General features: G+C 40.6%; 1 protein-coding gene across 1 annotated transcript in view; it reads right to left on the bottom strand.

The window, feature by feature from the left end:
• Nucleotides 1-21,041, bottom strand: part of SNX25 (sorting nexin 25) — a 92,243-nt gene that overhangs the window by 17,803 nt on the left and 53,399 nt on the right. The window contains exons 8-11 of the mRNA XM_049796742.1: nt 12,762-12,893; nt 10,556-10,831; nt 6,336-6,491; nt 2,494-2,625 (exon numbers count right to left, since the gene is read on the bottom strand). Coding sequence (XP_049652699.1) covers nt 2,494-2,625; nt 6,336-6,491; nt 10,556-10,831; nt 12,762-12,893 — 696 coding nt within the window. The remainder of the gene's footprint in view (nt 1-2,493; nt 2,626-6,335; nt 6,492-10,555; nt 10,832-12,761; nt 12,894-21,041) is intronic.

Raw genomic sequence — 21,041 nt, 5'->3', positions numbered from 1 at the left:
AGTCATTAAGGCAGTGAAGAACTGCGTGACTCACCAGAAAATTCCCTCATTCAGAGCAGCTCTCTGAAACAGCCGACCCAAGCTATGCAGCAGTGAAATAGGGGCTAACCAGACTGCTGTTAAAAAAAAAAAAAGTCCCTTAAAAGTCCCTTTTAAACATAGAAAGACCGTGCAGAAGGCATATCTGGCACACTGCTGTTTTCCTCAATTCACAGGAAGCTAATTTACTTAATTTCCACTGAGCATAAATATCCTAAATTCCAAGATATTTAAATAAGACAAGCTATTTTTTCACCTTAATCAAATCTACAAACTCCACTCCTTATGAAAGTAATAAATTTTTAGAAAGTTGTTATGCTCTGAAACAGTCTTTTTTCTTTGGACAGAGGAGGCAGAATACCTGCTATAATATGAAACGATACAAACAAAACCATTAAAGCAAGTAGAGCAGGTTAGGTAACATAGCTATAAGTTTTATACCTGCTGGTATGGGGAGGGAATATACCTGTCATGGAGAAGTAACTCACAGAATTACTTAAATTGTTATCGTGGGTCCCCTCATTCTGCATCTTCTTACTGTCTTTTTTCAACCTCTACCAACCAGCCAAAACACTGAGTCTCCAAAGACCATTTTATCAGAAATATCAGTTACCGAGAGACACCTGTAGGTTATACCACTTACATTGATTTTTTAATATATTTTATACACAGCTAGTGCATTTACACAACTCAAAACCATAACAACTAAAAGATTCAAGCTAAGAGAGCAAACAACAGTTTGGACAATTTTTTCACCAAGTCTTACGTAATTCTAGGTTTTTTTATGCATTATCTATTTACTGGTTTAGTAAATCAGTTTAAAAGGTTGACGACAGGCTATTACACCTTCAGCTCAAATTCTATAGCAAAATTTACTTTTACTAAGCTTTTCTGCAAAAAAACATAGGGCCACTACATTCTTCTCTCTAAAACCACAATGCTACACGCTAGGATTAGCAACAGCCTATTTTGCAGCTAGGAAGACAAATGTCACCTACTCATACCCCCTGAAATCATCAACTGCAGCCAGAACAGTTCCAAGCAATTAATTAACATGGATAACTACAACATTAATGTTTTCTCCAGCCTACCCTTTGAAGCAAAGAGCTGCAAACAGCACAATTAATGCAAGCCTGCATTTAATTTATCTAATCCAGTACTACTTATAAGTTATAGTTAAGGCAGAAAGTAATTAGAAGCCTCTCCCAAACTCCCTCTTATTTAGCAGAACCACTTTCTCATCCGGTAATAAGGGAGACACTGAGCAGTTCTGTACAGTGCCACTCACCAGAAAGCTGGTGTTCTAGAGTTTTGCTGCACATGGTATTACTGTTTTTTATAAACAGACTTCAAAAGCCACAGAGAACTCTTAAAGACAACTTAAGAGCATCACTGTTCTCAACTGTGTCACCTGCAAACAGCATTAAAACAAACTCAAATGTTTACACATTGAGAATTTGGTTTTTAAAATGGCACCTTAAGCTTTTAAACTGTTGGATCTACGTCTTCTTCTACAGACAATGCATTTAACTACTGACAGACCTATCAATGGTTTGCAAGAGCTCAAGACACAAGCAAATAAACTCAACAGCACAGAATTTTTTCTTCCAGGAAAAATTACCTCAAAGAAACTACATACACTAATTTAAAGAACATTTTCTTAATAGCACAAGAAAGCATGCCAGTAGAGATCCAATTTGTCTTTAATTCTCTGAAGTGATACTGTCAAGAAGATTGCTTACATATGGTGTGAGCCTACAGTTACTACGTAACAAGCATTTATTGGGTTCCTTTCATGGCAAATGTGAATACAATGCCATGAGATAGTAATGGGTTTTGTTTCCATTACAGGTTTTGGGGGTTTTTAAATTACATTCGTTCTACAATTGTCTGCCTACACCCAAATGGAAGAGCAGAACAAGACAAAAAAAAAAAAAAAAGAAAAGAAAAAAAAAAGAAAAACTTCACTTCTCCTTCAACTTACAGATTTAAAGCCCTTTATTTCTGGGTATTCTAGTCCCTTGAAAATGTACTGATGTTAAATATAATAATAAAAAACACAAAGTGTAAGTACTGCATCTTTGAGACATGGCAGAGACACAATTGCACCCAAGTGTGATAGCATAATAAGAGACAGTTCTCATGAAAAACAACGCCCCTAAGATAGCAAATTACTTTACCCAATGCCAAAACCAGTTCACATACATGCAGGTATTTTTGTAACTCCGTTACATCAGTGTCTAAGGACTAGCAATTTTGTATATGCATTATAGTAGTCACTGGGGGAACACAGGAGGAGTTCAGAAGAGATTAGGATTTCCTCCCCCTGCTAAGTAAATATTAAGTATACACAGTGTACACAAAGGTATAAGGAAAGTATACACAGGTTTTTATTCTTCTCTTCATAGAAGTTTGAACTGAACCAGAAGATAAAAAGTCATAAAAAACCCATACCTCGCCTGAGACAATGAAGGCTTTCCACATACCAAGATTCTCACACCACCAGTCCGTTCTTGCAATGTGCAGCTGAAGGTCATTGTGCTCTCTCTCCATCAGAGTAATTTCATCCTTCAGCTTAGAAACAATCTGCAGAGGAAAGTTTATTGATTACAATTGGTGTGAAAAAGCTTGTGCAACATGCCTAGTTATGTCTTTAGGGATGCTACTGAGAAAGGACAAAAAGTACAAAAGCAGGGAGAGAAAGAACAATTAACATGGGGAAAAAAAATCATAAGTGAGACAAATCTATGATGCCTCAAACTTGTAGAATACACAGTAATCTTAAAGGTCAACCCTGATACCAAAATAAAAAACTAAGTTAGAAGGACGTGCTACTATCACACTATTAGCATAAAAGGCAATTCAGATAGGGTTATTTATTACACACGTATTACACATTATATGTTTTATACAAACTTGAAATTTCAGTTACTGAAATATGCGTTACTGAAGACATCCTCCTTACCATTTTCAGACATACCTGATGGGACCAAAGAACCTGGGGATAGATTTAGTTTCTAGGAACTTAGCTATGTTAACAATCACTTAGGAAGTTACCACTTAGTTAATTGTAGTTTTGGAAAAGGAAGGATTTATTATTGTGGAAAGTGCACATTTAAAAAGATGCTCTCATCAAGACATAGGTCACCGTCATAATCTCATAAAGGAGAAATAGTGTTATCTCATCACATCAGCAAAAATATATGTAACCACACATACTACCAGGAGACAGTATGACAAGAAAACCTGGAAGTATACATAAGATGTGACATTAGAAACACAGCAAAAGAAGCTGACACTTTTTTTTTTTTTAAATGATATACCACATAGTCAAATTCATAAGTCTTAGTTGTACAACTTGCATCACAAGTGGTACATTTTACAGAACTACAGTAATTCTGCGTTTTTCAAGATTTTTGTCTCATGTAAGATGTGAAATATTATCTACACAACAGCTATATAATAACCTTCTAGCATGTACCTAACATTCAGAATAATTTTGTGTTTTATTGTATTTCCTATTGACATACAGATTGCTCTGCAGTCACCTTACGTGGAATCCTATAAGCAGCATCCAGGAACAATCAATAAATAAAGAAGAACTGGTAAGATTTCATCATAAGTAAATAGCTGCTATGCTTATAAAGCAAATACTGAGACTTTATAATGATACTGGATCCATTTTATTATTCTGTTTCAAAGATGTCTATATTTTCAAAGACGGTATTTTAGGAGCAAAAAAATACAGGGAAAACCCCACTACTTTAGAAGGGGTACAATCCCCACCTTCCCAAGAGCTTAGGTATAGAAAGAATATAGCTATTGTTTCCCAAGAATGCAGAGGGAACATACAAGTGATACATCCATGTGAATGCAACAATATATAAAGGTTTAGTTATACAGCACTTTTCGTAAAACTGTCATGCTACAGAAACAAATGATAGGGCCTAACTCACGCATGCACAAGGACATTCACTTTTGTTTAGTGCTTGTTTTCTATTTATAACTCTTTTTTGCCCGTGGTACATATTTTAACTTAAAAACTAGTTGGTTGTAAAAGCACCTCTTACAATTTCTCAAAGCAAGTCTTGTATGTTCACTCCTACTACAGGTCCACTGGAAATATGAAAGACCTGAACAAGTTAACATAAAATCCCTCCAACTTCCATGTAATTTCCGACAGAGGCATTTTTCTGTAAAGTCCCATTTAATTTCAATAAAAGTGTCACAGTTTTGTTTGAAAATGAGGCTAAGTGAGCACCAGAAAGTGCTCCGAGCGGGGAATGTTAAGGTTTTGCTTTGCTACGGAGGACGACAAGACTGAACTCTAGCAAGAATCTGGTCCCTGCACATTTACTGTGGTTGCACAGGAAAGCATGAGACTGCACCGCAGACCCAGGGGAGACAGCTGCTGAGCTTTGGGCATGAGACAGGCACTGAAGGCGGCACCACAGCCACAGACCTCCAGAGATCAAGCGATTTGCTATGGCGGTGGGCCTTGTATGTCAGAGACAGCGCCCGAGACTGCTTGTCATCTTTGCTACTCTCTGTATTCCACAGAAAGAACTGAAATAAAGACTTCTCCCTACATTAAAAGAGCATTTTCTTTTAAGGCTAGCAGCACTCCACATGCACCTCAAATGAGCAGTTCTCTTCCTTGACTGACTGGCATCTGAGTTGCACGGTGCTAGAAGCCAGTTAAAGATGTACGTATGTGGTTTTTACGGGTCTCTCAGCAAAGCCATTTCAAAAAGAGAAAACAACCCAGGAACAGCATGAGGTTAAAAAATTTAGGACAAAATGGCACAACACTCCCCTTCATATGGCACAAAACTGCGGAATTTTTAAAAACGTTTTTTTATTTTATATGACCAAGAACCAAATTTTTACCTGCCACATCCAGAGGAGAAAAGAATAAAGTCCCTGTGACAAGGAGGTCTCACACTGTCAACCCTAACTATCCATTTAAAAGCTCCACAGGTAAATGCTACTGCAGTAATACAGGCATTATTAAAAAAAAACAAACAACAAACATTAAAAGGACACACCTGTGCTCTCTCCACTCCGAGCAGCAGTGACTGGGTGACAAGTAAGAGGTTATCTTCTGCCAGCTAGGGTCACACACACAGCCCAGCAGCTGTGAGCGGGACAGCCCAGAACAGCTGCGGACACATTTCCAGTTGTCTGCAGCAACCTCTGGCAGAAGGGAATGTGGGAGGGACCGAGGGGTGGCCCCAAAGACTACCGCCCACATCTTTCTCCGAGAGGTAGCTACTCCCAGAGCTGGGGCAGCACGGAACGAGCGGAGCGTCAACTTCTATTCAGACCAGCATCTCCGCACTCACCCCGAGTGAAAGAACAAATGTGCGAAGAAGCCAGGTCCTGAGCAACGACTAATGCCCAGGTACATTTTTGCCATCCCTAGCAGAAGGCCGTTTTAGGGGGACACGTTGACTACTTGTTCACCCACTGCCTACCATTTGCAACAAATCTCGTTACACCTGAAAAGCTTGGCCCAGCTGCATCTTAACAACAGTCCTGTAATACCATCCTCAGTAGCAATGCAAATGAGTCGGCCTAAGCCAAATGCAAATCACTTGCTTCTGCCTGAATATGTTCTTAGATTTCTTAACCGTTGCACTTTGTAAAGAGGAAAAAGGCATATATTTTTATATTTTTTTTCTTAATCCAAGACCGGAGCGCCAAAGTTTCATATCCCTCGGAATTTTTAGTCTGATGAGTGCCCTGAAGATTTCTCCTAGCTCCTCATAAAGGAAGTAATTCACTTTTATAGGTTTGGTGGGTTTTTCCCCTTTATCTGAGCAAGGCACTCACAACCGTAGAGATTATGAAATTGTGCTGTGCTATTTCAAAGCCAGCAGAGGGAGCAGAAGCTAACTCGCACACCCCTCCGCTGCAGTGCTGCAGATGTGACAGGGACACAAAACAAGCTGCCATAAAGAACTACACAGATACAGGTGGGCAGAGATGTAAGGGAGAAATACTATTTGCCACCAACAAAGCTGCAAGACCACTAGGAGAGAGGTTATTATTCTATAACAAACAAAGCAATATAAATCATATTTGCAATTTAAGTTACAATAGCTTTAAAAAAAATGGAAAAAATAAACAATTAAAACTACGCTCTGATTTCACTTTCTGTAACAGGCTGATTGAAATAGCAATCTGACCTGTCCAAAAAAAGCCTCAGACAATTGGATATTACACAAACACACACATAATTTAAAAACCAAAAAACCCCCCCAAAAACACCTGAAGACACTAAAGGTACTTACCTTTTTGTCGGGTTTTGGTGAATTACATATGGAATTCAGAGCCTGTTTCTTATACTCAAGCTTGTCATTTAGCTGGCGAAGTTTATTTACAGCATAACTGGCCTGTTCATTAATTCTTGTGCTGCATTCTTCCGTAGCTTCTTCACAACCTTGGCCCTTGGAATAGAGGATGGAAGTGCATCATTAATATGAAAAAGGAGACAGTTATTATTTGCTCCATAAGCATTTTACATCTAAGAACATTTCTTGATATAGACGAAAATGTACGTATAACAGATTCTAACAGATATTCCAACCATCAGATCCAACGTGAAACATAAGTCTGTTAAAAAAAAAAAAAAAAAAAAAAAGAAAAACACAACCAAAAAAACCCCCCAACAACAGACAAAGCCCCATTACAATTTACACTACAGCTCTTTGGCAACTCTTGCCAACTCTGTAAAATGACCTTCAAGCTAAGGCTTTAGTATAAATGAGAGGAAGAATCAAAGTTTATTTTAAAAGCAACAACAGCTTAGTAGTCACGATCAATTTTCAGAGCCAGATGGAAAAGCAAATACTTAGCTCTGAGCTGAAAGGTAACGAGATGGGGTGGGGGGGGGACAGGAACAAAACCAAAAGAAACCACAGTTCTGACAAACAGTCCTGCCTCCCACAAACCCTCAGAAAACAAATTTATCAGCCTGCAAAACAATCTAAACCAAGTACTTTCTCTTCATAAACAGATTTTACCGCTGTTTTTAGAAGCATTAATAAAAATGTGTTAAAAGCACATATGCATTACTCTCAACTCATAAATCATTTTCTTATATTCATTCAGACAAACGAATAGCTTTTTCCACCTTGTGTACTACAGGCATGCAAAAAAATAGAAAACTTCACACCTTTCAGTGACATCCTCTTTAACACCTTTTGGCATTTGCCTCAGCCTCCCTATTCTTACTGTGCTTCTCCAAATAGGCATGAAGACCTTGAGATCCAGCAAATGCAGCACTGTGATGTTACCATTGCCACGTTCAAAGATCTTTGAGGTCTGCTTATGACTGAGTGTATCTAAATTTATCTGTGGGAAGCTATAAATCTAATCTCATGAATGAGAGTTCTGTGCTATTTAATTATATTCCCACTAAGTAAGCTATATCTTTATATAATTAACAAAAAGCTAACAGAAGGAAGTCTCATACTCTACTAAATTCTGAGTTTTAGATGAGACAGTCTTACTGTAAATTCTGCAGTACTTTGTATCTTAGTAAAAAAACTCTGAGAAGAGATACAGTAGCAACGATAATTAATCTCCTTAGTGTGATCCGCATAAGGGAGGGTAACATCATGCAGAAGTCAGGAGTTCCAGGCTAAGAAATCCATGCCCTTTTCCAGTTCCACATTTGTCTGCTATGTGGCTGAGTAAATAACATTAGCTCTATATCCCATCCTTTCCTCTGTCTATTCTGCATAAACTGTCAACTCCTCAGGTCGGAGACTGCCTCCAAGCATGTGTACAGAGCTCAGCTCATGGAAGCTTGTTGTTGTCTCCTGGCACTACAGTAATACAAATAATAATAGTTAACAATGCTGGGTGTTATTCCAAACTCTATTGAACAGAACCATAAAATAAAAAAACCTCGTACTTGTTGGGAAGCACAGAGGTCAAAAAGAATAAAAAAAATGCTGTTTTCAACACTGAAGAATTAGAAGACTTTTCACACGAAGTTTGGTTCTAGTAATGAAAGGATTGCAATTAATTACAAATCAGTAAGGCTCTGCTCCCAGAGGTAGGCCACGTGATTTCTCTCTCATTAACGCTTCAGACGCTTACAGCAAAAACCACTCCTGAATCACTAGGTTTATCACAAAAATGCTAGATTTACAAAATAACAAGTTACCTGTATTCAAATTATCAGATCAACAACCAACACGCTCAAAGCTGAGATCATAAAGGATTGTGCTGTTTTTCCCGATTGCTAAACTGATAATGATGACTTTCATTTCTGTGAGAGCTACAGAACAGAGACTTTGGGCTTATTTTAGCAATCTGACACAAGCAGCACCAGTGAAACCACCAGACCCTCCTTCCTCAAAGTGCTGAATGTAGGCACTGCTTCCTTCTGTATTTTTACATCTACTCATGACTTCTTAAAGGAGGTTTGTCCAAGGAGCGAAAAGCGATGACAGATTGGAAGGAAGAAGAAAGAGCTTGTTCCATGTGCAGCAGAATCAGCAGAGTCTGGCCTCACCCCAATTCCTACCTTCTGATTTGATTTACTGATGTTTAATCAGAGCTCACCCTTTTGTCCTCCCCTCCATGAGGATACTAGATGGCTTTTTACCTATCCAGCTGTAACAGTGAAATTTACAGAAAATTAACATAGGTAACTCCCACAGTGCCCCAGGAAGTGAGGATGTAGACCTCCAAACCCCAAACTAAACCAAAAACAATTAGTGTTTGCTAACTATATGGATCCCTCCAGAAACACCAGATTTCTCAGCTGTGGCTTCCCATACATTGGGAGGAAAAAAACCCAAACCTATTAGCCAGTAGTGCATTTTCACCGACATTTGAAAGATCACTGGAAGCTTCAGAAAGAAGAATTTATAATTTATTTTCACCTCAAAGACCCTGAAGCATGGCACAGAGCCATAAGGATTGATCTATCAGAGAGATGCTCTAGCTGTATATGCAACTTCATACTTAATTAGTTGTTAAAAATGCAAAAAACTTTAACCATATTAGCAAACTTGGCAATATATGAGTCTTCAAGGTTTCACAGCAGACACAGCCTTCAAATCTGGCACATACATATCCCAAGGACTCAGAGGAAGGACAGATGATGCTGAAGTAAAAAATCTAATTTTTCAGCAGCTAGAGTAAATGTTATCTGACAGAGGACAGCTAGCCCTAAAATGTTGTGTCAGTTTTCTTAGAGAAACGGTTATCTCTGTTCGACTCTGAATAAAATACATGAAGAGATTAAAAAGCACAATGTTTAATACTTAGAAAGTTCTGGACAAAACCAGTAACAGCCTCTTCTCAAAGTCCCAATGACTGCAAACACAAGGACAGAAAGTCTTTGAAGTACCTACCACCCTCAACAAATAGCTGAGTTAGCAGCAAGCAAAGTAGAAAACGCGTCCTGAATCTTTTATCAAGGAAAAGAATACAGGGAGAAACAAACAATGAAAAATTCAGCAGGCTCTAAAAGTTCATATTGGAAGTAATTAACTTATAACAGCTCATCTCTGCAGATTTGCTGATATGCAGACTACAGAGACTATAATAGCTCACCTACAGAAATGAAAGTCAGATTTAAGCAGTAAATACAAAAGTCTTCGGTTCTGGAAAAATTGTTTCTACACGGCAGAACGTATATCAGCATCTCTGAATTCTGCTTCTTATTTGTCCATTTAGATCCAGTTTTAGACAAACTATTACACGTCATTGTGTTCTGAGCACGTTCGCATGTAAAATGAAGATATCCATGCTGATCTGAAGCAGCAGCCTGACTGAAAGATGCTTCCTAGTCTGAGATGCTCTTGTCAAAACGTTCTTAGATAAATGTAACACAAGTTCCCCCGACATGACCGATTTAGAGAACCCACTAAAAAAACCTGCCCCAAGAGAGCTGCTGTTAGGTTACTGCTTATAACATTCTGAATGCTCTGTTTTAGTATTTTCCAGTTCTAGAGCTATTTTAGTCAGTTTTATCTTCCAACATAGCCTATTAATTTATTCAATAAATAATAAAAAGGCATTAAGATTATATTTTTTCATTACTTTTTCTCCTCTTTTGGGCAATTTTTAATACCTATTTAGTCCCTAGGAAATGGGTGGGGGACAGGGACAGACCACGTCTAGACTGATATTTCAGTGCTATTTCCTTCATCAAAAAGCAGAGCAGCTGAGCTCATGAGGTATGTTTTGCATTCTCTAAGGGGCATAATGAAAGCTACGGAACACAAAAGGCTTGGAAATCTGAAATACCTACTTTAACTAATTTAAAGTTTATGTAGTCAGTCATTTTGTACCATTTTGTTTCAATGAGCTTGTAAACATAGCAGGTTTATCTGCTGAAACTACAAGAGTGATGATATTTATAAATACATCGGAAAAAAAAGAAAGGTAGTCCAAAGCTCAAGGACAGGAGATGCGACTATATGCTTTACTCAGGACTGTCTTCAGATCACCTTAAATAACAGTGAAAGAAATTGCCCATGTGACTCACCACTTCATCTTTGTCCTCTGGAGTTAGCTGAGCAGAACTTCTTTCTTCTTCCTTCTTGACTGATCTCTCATATAAATCACTGACAATGAACGAGGGGTAGTATCTGTCCTTTAGAGTTTCGTAAACATCTGCCTGAATTCTGTAGAATACTTCAATGCCTTTATTTCCCACAAGACTTTGCTGTATTTCTTTATAAAGGGATTTTTCCACAGGTATATCTCTGCTCTCCACAAAAAAATTCTGATAAATTTCACTCACCAGTTGAGGTATTTCAGCCTAGGCAAGAGGGAGGGTGAGGGAGAGAGGGAGAAGAGAATAATGAACAAATTTTAAAAATATCATGATGACTCAGGATCCAGGTGCATAATTTGAAGGATGATCAAGCTAATTTCACACCCAGATGTATGAGAACACATCTGTGAATCTCTTACTGACACCAAGCACTCTGCCTGTGCACCTATGCTAAGCAGTCAATTTCACAAGATAAATATCAGTATTTGCTAAGTGAAGAAACAGCTGTGGTCTAAAATTACCATAGCTTCCACACCCACTGTTTTTAAAAGTATGCTCCAAAAGCCGGTATTAAAAGGAGAAAGTGCTAGAGCAACACTGTGGTCACCATTTTAAGTTCAGATTGTAGAGTTCAGCTCTATCAGCTCTCCTGCCTTCTGCTGGATAGGATCAACTCACTTTATACATGACTATGATTCATTTTTGAGCAGGAAAAGAAAGTAAAAAAAAAAGAAAGAAAAAAGAAAAGGAAGAAGAAAAGGAGTTATCTACCAGTACAGAAGGCCAGGTATTTCCACTGAGCACAGAAGAGCGCACAGGATTGAACTTCACAGTAATGAACAGGAAAGAGAAGAAGTGATGCAGCACAGCCCATGATTGTGTCCCCAAACTGACCCAAATTAAAAAGATATTATCTACTCCCTTAGTATGGCACAGCGTGCTTGCCTGCCTCATGTGACAATATCACAGCCACATGGCTGCATGATGCTACCTTTTTTGTAATCAAAGCACTGACATTTACGTTCCATGGAGCAACAGGAGCACAGTACATTAGAATCTCTTTAAAAAAAATGGGAAGTCTTGAATAAAGGCACTATACATATTGTTCTGAAAGCAAGGACAGAAATCACAGCTGAAAGGTCATTAAATGATTTATAGCACCTTTTCCAATCACGAGCAGTTTGCAAATCAAAACCGACTTATACAACTCTTCACACTGCCTGACAAACCCTTTTTATCAACACTTTCTAGCCTGAGTTGGTTGTTAGCATTTATACAGACTGTATTAATGGCTCACTACTCACGGTCTACAATTTGCCACTTTGGTTACAGGATGTTATTTCTGTTTTCCAAATTACTAGAATCTTTTTACATAGGGGAATAATAAAATTACAGTGAATAAAAAAGTTACCTGATACTTAATAATGAAATTCGTAATTCATGCTAGCGTGAATCCTGAATGTTTAAAACACTTTCCCCCCAAAACCCACACCACTGCTCACAAACAGCAAATTTGGCCTTTATGTTCTTGCTGTGCACCATTGATCCAGGATACTTCTAGAAACTTTAAGTGGTATTTCCTATCCCTGTTTCAGGGTTCTCATTCTTACTTTATTTTAGCACAGATTACAATATAGCATCGCTTCTTCCCTCCAGCAGTAGTGTAGCATTCCTGGAGAAACTTAGCTGCTTACATAGCAACAGAACAGGGAGAGGAAGGGGTCTTTTGAAGCAAAATCTCGCTTTCAAAAGGATTTTAAAAACACATACACACAAATTTTCATGGTTTTGGATTGAGTGGGCTACCTCTAATTGGCAAAATAACAAGTTTATGTACAGACTATCAAACTGTAATGTAGTTTTAAGTTTCACATGAGCCGATACAACTAAAGCCAATATATTACTGCAAGTTTTTTCTCTGGTGGCAGGGGAGATAATTCTACAACTTTTGCATATCAAGCATCCTTTTTACAGGTCATGTTGCTATGCAAAACAACAGCCCACAATTTTTAATTGCCATATTATCCTCAAACATTGACATGAAGTAGTAAAAAAACCTAAATTGCTTAGCATCCATCCTATACTATTGCTATTTTAAAAACATAAATGCAAAGACATTTCCTAACATCAAGATCACAACAAGCATAGATTCCCAATTAATGTACAAGCCGCATGGACTTGCAATTTCTTCCACCTTGTTGGCATTCTTCAGATACTCCACAGACTCCCAAAGACCGATCAAAGCCATTTTGTCCATCCTTTCCATGTAGATTCGGAAGTGCTCTCGGTATGAAGGGTTGGCCAAAATTTCTTCAAACTGAAGAATCTGGAGAAAAGAAAACTAAGAGTAAAGCCCAGGAAAATACCTAACTAGCTTCTCTCCAACCCTTAAGGGGAAAATCTTTTCACTTGATGTGTCCACAGAGCACCATGCATCCCACAAACATGTGTACTAGATTCAACTGCACCGACCTTCTACAGTAATAGTTTTGATTCATTTAAAAAAATAAAAAAAATATTAGTTGTAAGTATTTAGAAGATAAATGCATCTATGCTCCTACCAGCTAGAAAATGTTTCCACATGTTTTCTGTCCAGGAGGTAAGACTACATTTCAAAGGACTAAGATGGCATTTCAAGTCATACATTAAATACTATTGCCAAAAACTTAACTTCCAATGTTTCCACCAGGCAGAGGAGCCAAACTGAAAGCCAACTGATGTATTCTTCGTTTGATTCAAAGAGTAACATCAGCAGTTTCCACACCACAGGCCACAGAGCTTTGAGATGTATCTCAATTATTCCCAGGGTCAGAGAAAGATGGAGTGTAGTTCTTTACCCTGGCAGTGAGGGCATGTGGTAGCCAGTTCCCATTAACTGAGCGTTACTGAAAAGCATCTATCAGAAATGCAGCCGGGAAAGAGTATGGGCTGTGATACAGCGCTCAGGACTCTTCCCAAGATAAGAGTGGAAGGTATATGTCAAACAGAAAAGGAAACGAAACACAGATGTCCCTGTCGTGGTTTAACCCCAGCCAGCAACTAAGCACCACGCAGCCGCTCACTCACTCCCCCCAAATCCAGTGGGATGGGGGAGGAAATCGGAAAAAAAGTAAAACTCCTGGGTTGGGATAAGAACGGTTTAATAGAACAGAAAAGAAGAAACTATAATGATAACGATAACACTAATAAAATGACAACAGTAGTAATAAAAGGATTGGAATGTACAAATGATGCGCAGGGCAATTGCTCACCACCCGCTGACCGACACCCCGCCAGTCCCCGAGCGGTGATTCCCTGCCACCCCCCCACTTCCCAGTTCCTAAACTAGATGGGATGTCCCATGGTATGGAATACACCGTTGGCCAGTTTGGATCAGGTGCCCTGGTTGTGTCCTGTGCCAACTCCTTGTGCCCTGGCTGGGCAGGAGAAGCTGAAAAATCCTTGACTTTAGTCTAACCACCACTGAGCAACAACTGAAAACATCAGTGTGTTATCAACATTCTTCGCATACTGAACTCAAAACACAGCACTGTACCAGCTACTAGGAAGACAGTTAACTCTATCCCAGGTGAAACTGGGACAGTCCCACACCCAAGCAGATGCTGCAGCCATTAAGCTGTTGGATTAAGAAGCCGTTATTGCTTCCTCATCCTGCACTATTCTTCTAAACCCAGGCCTTAAACACCTGAAAACAAAACACCTCCCTGACAAAATGAACAGATCTTCCCATGTTCAACAAAATGAACCACTTTGGCTTTCTTTGAAAAATAGGACTAATTTTCAACACCCTATCAAAACCAAACACCCCTTCTCCAACTTTTCAGTCTAGCAGCTGAATGAGTTTTCATGTAGGTCATCTAGTGCCATTACTCATATCACCAGGAATCCAAATACATCAGAGTGGTCTTGATCTCTTGCTTTGTACCTCACAGACACCAACCAACCCACAATTTTTCCTTTGAAAAGAAAAGCAGGTCCTTAGAGCACCGGGGCTAATGAATCTTAGCTTCCTATGACTTTGCATTTTATAGCAAAGATAATTTGGTATGGAACAAGATGTGAATTCCAGCAGAGCCTGAGGAATTAATAATTTCTCTAATATGGGTTTTCTGATACCTAATAATAATACAATTCAGCTCATGTATCAGCATCTCTCTCTCTAGTAAGACCATATAGTTTCCTAAACCTAGTACCTGTGAGACTTTACCACCAAGTTACATTTAGGAAAAACGGTTTGCTGGGCTCAAGCTGTATGGGAGGAAACCACATACACATGCATGTACACAATTACTAGCACAAGTCACTTCCTAATTAACCAAGCTAAAGTAGGCTCTTTAAAAACTGTAGCCACCTATGTTTTGTCTGAAACAGCTCCCCAAAATTTGGGCAGTGTTTAAGTAAATTGTGTTTGTCTCAGCTGAAATGCTCATTTTCATCTTCAAAGTTCCTCAGTGAGAGTCATGTGCCATTCCTCTCTTCATCCTTTACAATACCAGCATCTTCTGGACATGGCTTGCTCTTAGCTTCAGAGCTATTCAGGTATATGAACATAAACTTCTGCCTTTCAGAATTCACTCTATAATCCTCATTGAACAACATAGAGAGGCAGGCTGGCTGAAGCTAGGCTTATTACAGAAATGGTGATCAGACTGTCAGAGAAGAACACAGAGTTGACAACTCAAAGGCCAGTCGGTGGTTTAGCCTCATTGCTGAGCATCCTCATAATTTCTATTCAATCATTTTATCAAGGACAATGATTTAAAATACAAGCAGAAGAGTGTCTTCCAGCCTCTTGAGCAGAGATCTTGACCATCTCCAGGACTGTCAGCTCTGTAAATGATAGCAGACACCAGGTGCCCACCAAAGCCACTCTATCAACCACCCCTTAGCTGGACAGGGGAAAGAAAACGTAACAAAAGGCTCATGGATCAAGACAAGGACAGGGAGAGATCACTCACCAGTTATGGTCATGGGCAAAACAGACTTGACTTGGGGAAAATTAACTTATTACCAATCAAATCAGAGTAGGGTAATGAGAAGTAAAACCAAATCTTAAAACACCTTCCCCCCACCCCTCCCTCCTTCCTGGGCTCAACTTCACTCCTGGTTTTCTCTACATCCTCCCTGCCAGCAGTGCAGGGGGATGGGGAATAGGGGTTGTGGTCGGTTCATCACATGTTGTCTCTGCCGCTTCATCCTCCTCAGGGGCAGGACTCATCACGCTCTTCCCCTGCTCCAGCAAGGGGTCCCTCCCACGGGAGACAGTTGTCCACAAACTTCTCCAACATGGGTCCTTCCCACGGGCGGCAGTTCTTCATGAACTGCTCCAGCGTGGGTCCCTTCCACGGCATGCAGTCCTTCAGGAACAGACTGCTCCAGCGTGGGTCCCCTGCAGGGTCACAAGACCTGCCAGAAAACCTGCTCCAGTGTGGGCTCCTCTCTCCATAGGTCCACCAGTCCTGCCAGGAGCCTGCTCCAGCACGGGCTTCCCACAGGGTCACAGCCTCCTTCAGGCATCCACCTGCTCCGGTGTGGGGTCCTCCACGGGCTGCAGGTGGAGATCTGCTCCACCGTGGACCTCCCTGGGCTGCAGGGGGACAGCCTGCCTCACCAGGGGCTTCACCACGAGCTGCAGGGGAATCTCTGCTCCGGCACCTGGAGCATCTCCTCCCCCTCCTTCTTCACTGACCTTGGTGTCCACAGGGTTGTTTCTCTTACATATTCTCACTCCTCTCTCCAGCTGCTGTTTCTATTCCACAGCAACTTTTTTCCCCCTTAAGTATGTTATCCCAGAGGCACTACCACCATCACCAATAGGCTCGGCCTTGGCCAGCGGTGGGTCCATCTTGGAGCCGGCCGGCATTGGCTCTGTCAGACATGGGGGAAACTTAAAGCAGCTTCTCACAGAAGCACCCCCCCGCCCCCGTAGCCCCCTGGCTACCAAAACCTTGCCACACAAACTCAGTAAAAGAGGTAACAAATCACAATGTGGAGCATGTGCCATCACTTCTTGAGCGAGAGGTCACCTTGGTCTCTATGTCTCTATTATCCAAGGTATCCCCACACAGACTGCCAGCAAGGAAGGTAAGTAACAAACAACCCCTCTCAAAAGTAATAGTGGGTAAGTGCTGCTGTCTTGCCAGGAGCAAAAAATCCGCAACTATCCCTCTCACCTAACAAAGTGCCCATTGCACAGGTGCCCCATGGTAATTAAATAATAGGGCCTAATAATGCTGTTACACAAACCTCCTAATAGTTAGCTTGTAAACTAAAATACGTTAACGAAATATATTAATGGACAGAAAAGCCTATTTAAACTTCTCTTGCAGAAGTGAGACTTCAAATTTTTTTTAGGTTTTTGTTTGTTAAAGGCTTGACTATCCTGGAGTTATTAAATACATTACAAACATGGTACTATAAGCATTATTAAGACTTCAATGACAATAATGATGGACAAAAAAAGGTTTTTTAGGTTTGAGGTGATAAATTATCATAAGATGCATGCAATCCAGGAAGTATTCTAGGGAGGATCCTTCCTTGTCCGATTTAAAGAACAAGATTCTGCAGTTATTTGTAATCCTCAGCAAAAGATCATTTTATGACTCAGCATCACCACGGATTAGAATACAAAGCTCTAAGCTATGTTGGCACATATGCACGAATTAGGGCATGTGTACACCCTCAAATCTAATATCCAGTTAGCAGATGTAATCTTAGAATTATCAGCCTCAACAGCAACCCTTCAAGTCCTTTTAACTCAATAGCAGCTTCCAGGTTCAGAAACAACCAGCAGCTTTACTGCTGCTATATCAGTTCCTTACTCCCAACAGGAAAGTAGCTAATATACCGCAGCTGACCACAGCCTCTGTCAAAGACTAGGAAGGGGGTTAGATTTTTTTTTTTTTTCCAAGCAGGGTGCTTTAACCAGCATCCCTAAAGTATGCACACAGAATAGCCTTGCTCCTGGCCCTACGAAGCAGAGACCTGGTCTTGGCAAGTCCCTAAAGATAGTCACAATCTCTCTCTGGAGAGGAACATAAAACTACTTAATTTGGAAGGGCCTGTATAGGCACCAGACACAGCACAGATGCACTGTACTGTATTTCTTTACAACACACCAGGATCCCATTTGCTACAACCACACTGGCCTATAATGAATAACCACAATAAAGCTGGTAACAGCACTGCAGATCTGTCATGGTTTAACCCCAGCCAGCAACTAAGCACCACTCAGCTGCTCACTCACTTCCCCCCCACCCAGTGGGATGGGGGAGAGAATCGGGAGAAGAAGCAAAACTTGTGGGTTGAGATAAGAACAGTTTAATAGAACAGAAAAGAAGAAACTATTAATGATAATGATAAAACTAATAAAATGACAACAGTAATAATAAAAGGATTGGAATATACAAATGATGCACAGTGCAATTGCTCACCACCTGCCGATCGATGCCCAGTTAGTCCCCGAGCGACGATCCCCTGCCCCCACTTCCCCCAGTTTATATACTGGGCATGACATCTCATGGTATGGAATACCCCTTTGGCCACTTTGGGTCAGCTGTCCTGGCTGTGTCCCCTCCCAACTTCTTGTGCCCCTCCAGCCTTCTCGCTGGCTGGGCATGAGAAGCTGAAAAATCCTTGACTTTAGACTAAACACTACTGAGCAACAACTGAAAACATCAGTGCGTTATCAACAGTCTTCTCATACTGAACTCAAAACATAGCACCATACCAGCCACTAGGAAGACAATTAACTCTATTCCAGCTGAAACCAGGACAAGATCATGGGTGGGGTGAACAGAATTAAGGTCAGTAATGGAGGTTTTCTGCTGGGATGATGGCAAACAGTCAGAATGCAGGACTTGTTTTCATTTGGTGTTGTTTTTCATGTGGATTTTGTTCTGATTTTTTAGAAGACAGTAATAAAAGGAATGTAGAAAAAAAACCAAACTAGAAAAATATGTCCTTCTCCAAGCTGCATTTTAAAACCCCTTAACTTATGCTTTGTCTGTACACTGACTAAAATTAAAGCGTACATTCCTTCTATTATTTTTTAAAAAGAGGTAAGTCATCAGAAAGCTATCTTTGTCATTTACAGCAGTAGCTGAACCAAATGCAAGAATACCTATCAGGAAGTATATACTCATAAGGTACCTGGCATTCCACTGCACATAAACCAATGGATAAATCCCTGCCTTGAGACTCACAATGTTCACAAACATAATTCTGTCATAAGACACCCCATCTTCAGGCAACGGAAGAACAACAACTGAAGCTCACTTTCTTTATTTCCCCAAATTCTGTACCATGAGGTATCCTGACATAACGTGATGTCACATCCTGAAGCTCAGAAATCACAGTGAAAAATCTGATCAGTCACCAGCTAAATCAGCATCTATCCACAGATGTGGTGGAAGCAAGGTCTTCTGCAGGAGTTTCAACTTAGTCCTCATCGGTAGGATTATTAACATGAACTGCCTGTGCCTCAAGATACACTCAGGTGGTTTCCTTGCTATTGCATAGCTACTCAAGGATCAGATCCCCAGAGCTCCTCCTACCACCTGTGGTTTACCATACAGCTCCACTAAGGAGATGCTGTGACTCCACACATCAAATCTCACAGATGTGGTGATGAGGCTTGTTCGGCTTGTTCTACACAACAGATCAAACAAATAGTTTGCTGAATAAACACAGACAACAAGAACTCAATGAATTACTGCAGTACTGTGCAGGTACAGTTTCTAAGAAAAAGGACTAAAACTGCACTGACCATAATCAGATTAGAAGAGATGCTTTATATATTACACTAATTCAAACTGCATTTTCTCTGAAAGCAAATTTAACACCCAGGGCAGAGTACAAATCATTATCAGAGCTAATGACAAAATTCAGATTCAGAGAGTAGCTGGTGTTGGTTTGTTTGCTTGCTTATAAACATCTGATTACAATTCACACATTCAGGATTTCCCTAGAGAACCTGGATTCAGGATAATGAGGTGAGTGAAACATGTGCAAAGTCTATACAGTCCCATGACTGTTATGTATTTATCAAACAGAAAACTGACACTGTTTTACAATTAGATTCTCTGTGAAAAGGAAAAAAAAAAAAGTATTTCAAAGTACCTAATTTTTGTTTCTTAAATCTATAAGAGGAAAACATTGACAGCTCCAAATAATCCATCTCCACATTTAAGCCCGTAATCAGAACACACATTAAAGACTTTCACTGGCAATGCTTTTAGCCCCCTACTACTGCAGGAAAGAGAAAGCTTTCTGTAGGATGCAGAAGTAAAGCCAAAAAACAAGTTTAGGTCATTAGTCAATTTGTTCTTTGTTCAACTAGTACCAAAAATTCCCCAAAGTTAAGAATGTATTCAAACTTCTGTATTACACTTGCATGAAATAGTAATTCAAAACACCATCAGTAAATGCCCCTTTCTGACCTATTTCAGGCAAGTTGAAGAAAGGAAGGCAAACTTCCCGTTTCTTCTACACAGGCTAGTTATTCTGCAGGTGTTGTGGTTTAACCCCAGCCAGCAACTAAGCACCACACAGCTGCTCGCTCACTCACTCACACACCCCCCCTGCCCAGTGGGATGGGGAAAGAGACTGGAACATGAGAGGAACCCCTCTGCAGACACCAAGGTCAGTGAGGAAGGAAGGGGGGGAGGTGTGCCAGAGGAGGGGATGCCCCTGCAGCCGGTGGAGGTGAGCAGTGGAGCAGATGCCCATTTGCAGCCCGTGGAGGACCCCACGCCAGAGCACATGGATGCCCCCCAAAGATGGCTGTGACTCCATGGAAAAGCCTGCGCTGAAGCAGTCTGTGCCTGAAGGACTGCAGCCCATGGAAGGGACCCACGCTGGAGCAGTTCGTGGAGGGCTGTCTCCCGTGGGAGGGACCCCACGCTGGAGCAGGGGAAGAGTGGGATGAGTCCTGCCTCTGAGGAGGAAGGAGCAGCAGAGACAACGTGTCATAAACTGACCACAACCCCCATTCCCCATCCCCCTGCACTGCTGGCAGTTTTACTTCTCATTATCCTGTTTTGATTTGATTGGTAACAAATTAAATTGATTTTGTCTTTTTCCGCAAGTCAAGTCTGTTTTGCCTGTGACCATAACTGGTGAGTGACCCCTCCCTGTCCTTGTCTTGACCCATGAGCCTTTTGTTATATTTTCTCCTCCCCATCCCACAGGGGCTGGGGGGGGTGGGAAGGGAGTGACCGAGCAGCCTCATGGTGCTTTGCTGCCAGCTGGGCCTAAACCACAACACAGAGTCTACAGAGAAATTGTGGACCACCAGCAGGGACATACCAACATTAGTTTACCTGCTAAATTCCAAACGCCTTTCCCTTTTCCTTAAAAAAAGCCTTAAGTGTTCAGTCAATACGGCCCACATAGGAGGGGCCAGCATCCAAAATAGCACTGGCTCCCTTGAAGTAAGAATCCAGACTGCAGCTACCACAGTGCAGGAAGAGGA

The sequence above is a fragment of the Accipiter gentilis genome, chromosome 3 (genome assembly GCF_929443795.1).
Source record: "Accipiter gentilis chromosome 3, bAccGen1.1, whole genome shotgun sequence".
Lineage (NCBI taxonomy): Eukaryota > Metazoa > Chordata > Aves > Accipitriformes > Accipitridae > Astur > Astur gentilis.
The sequence above is the reverse complement of the archived record's forward strand: the minus strand, read 5'-3'. Positions and strand labels throughout refer to the sequence as shown.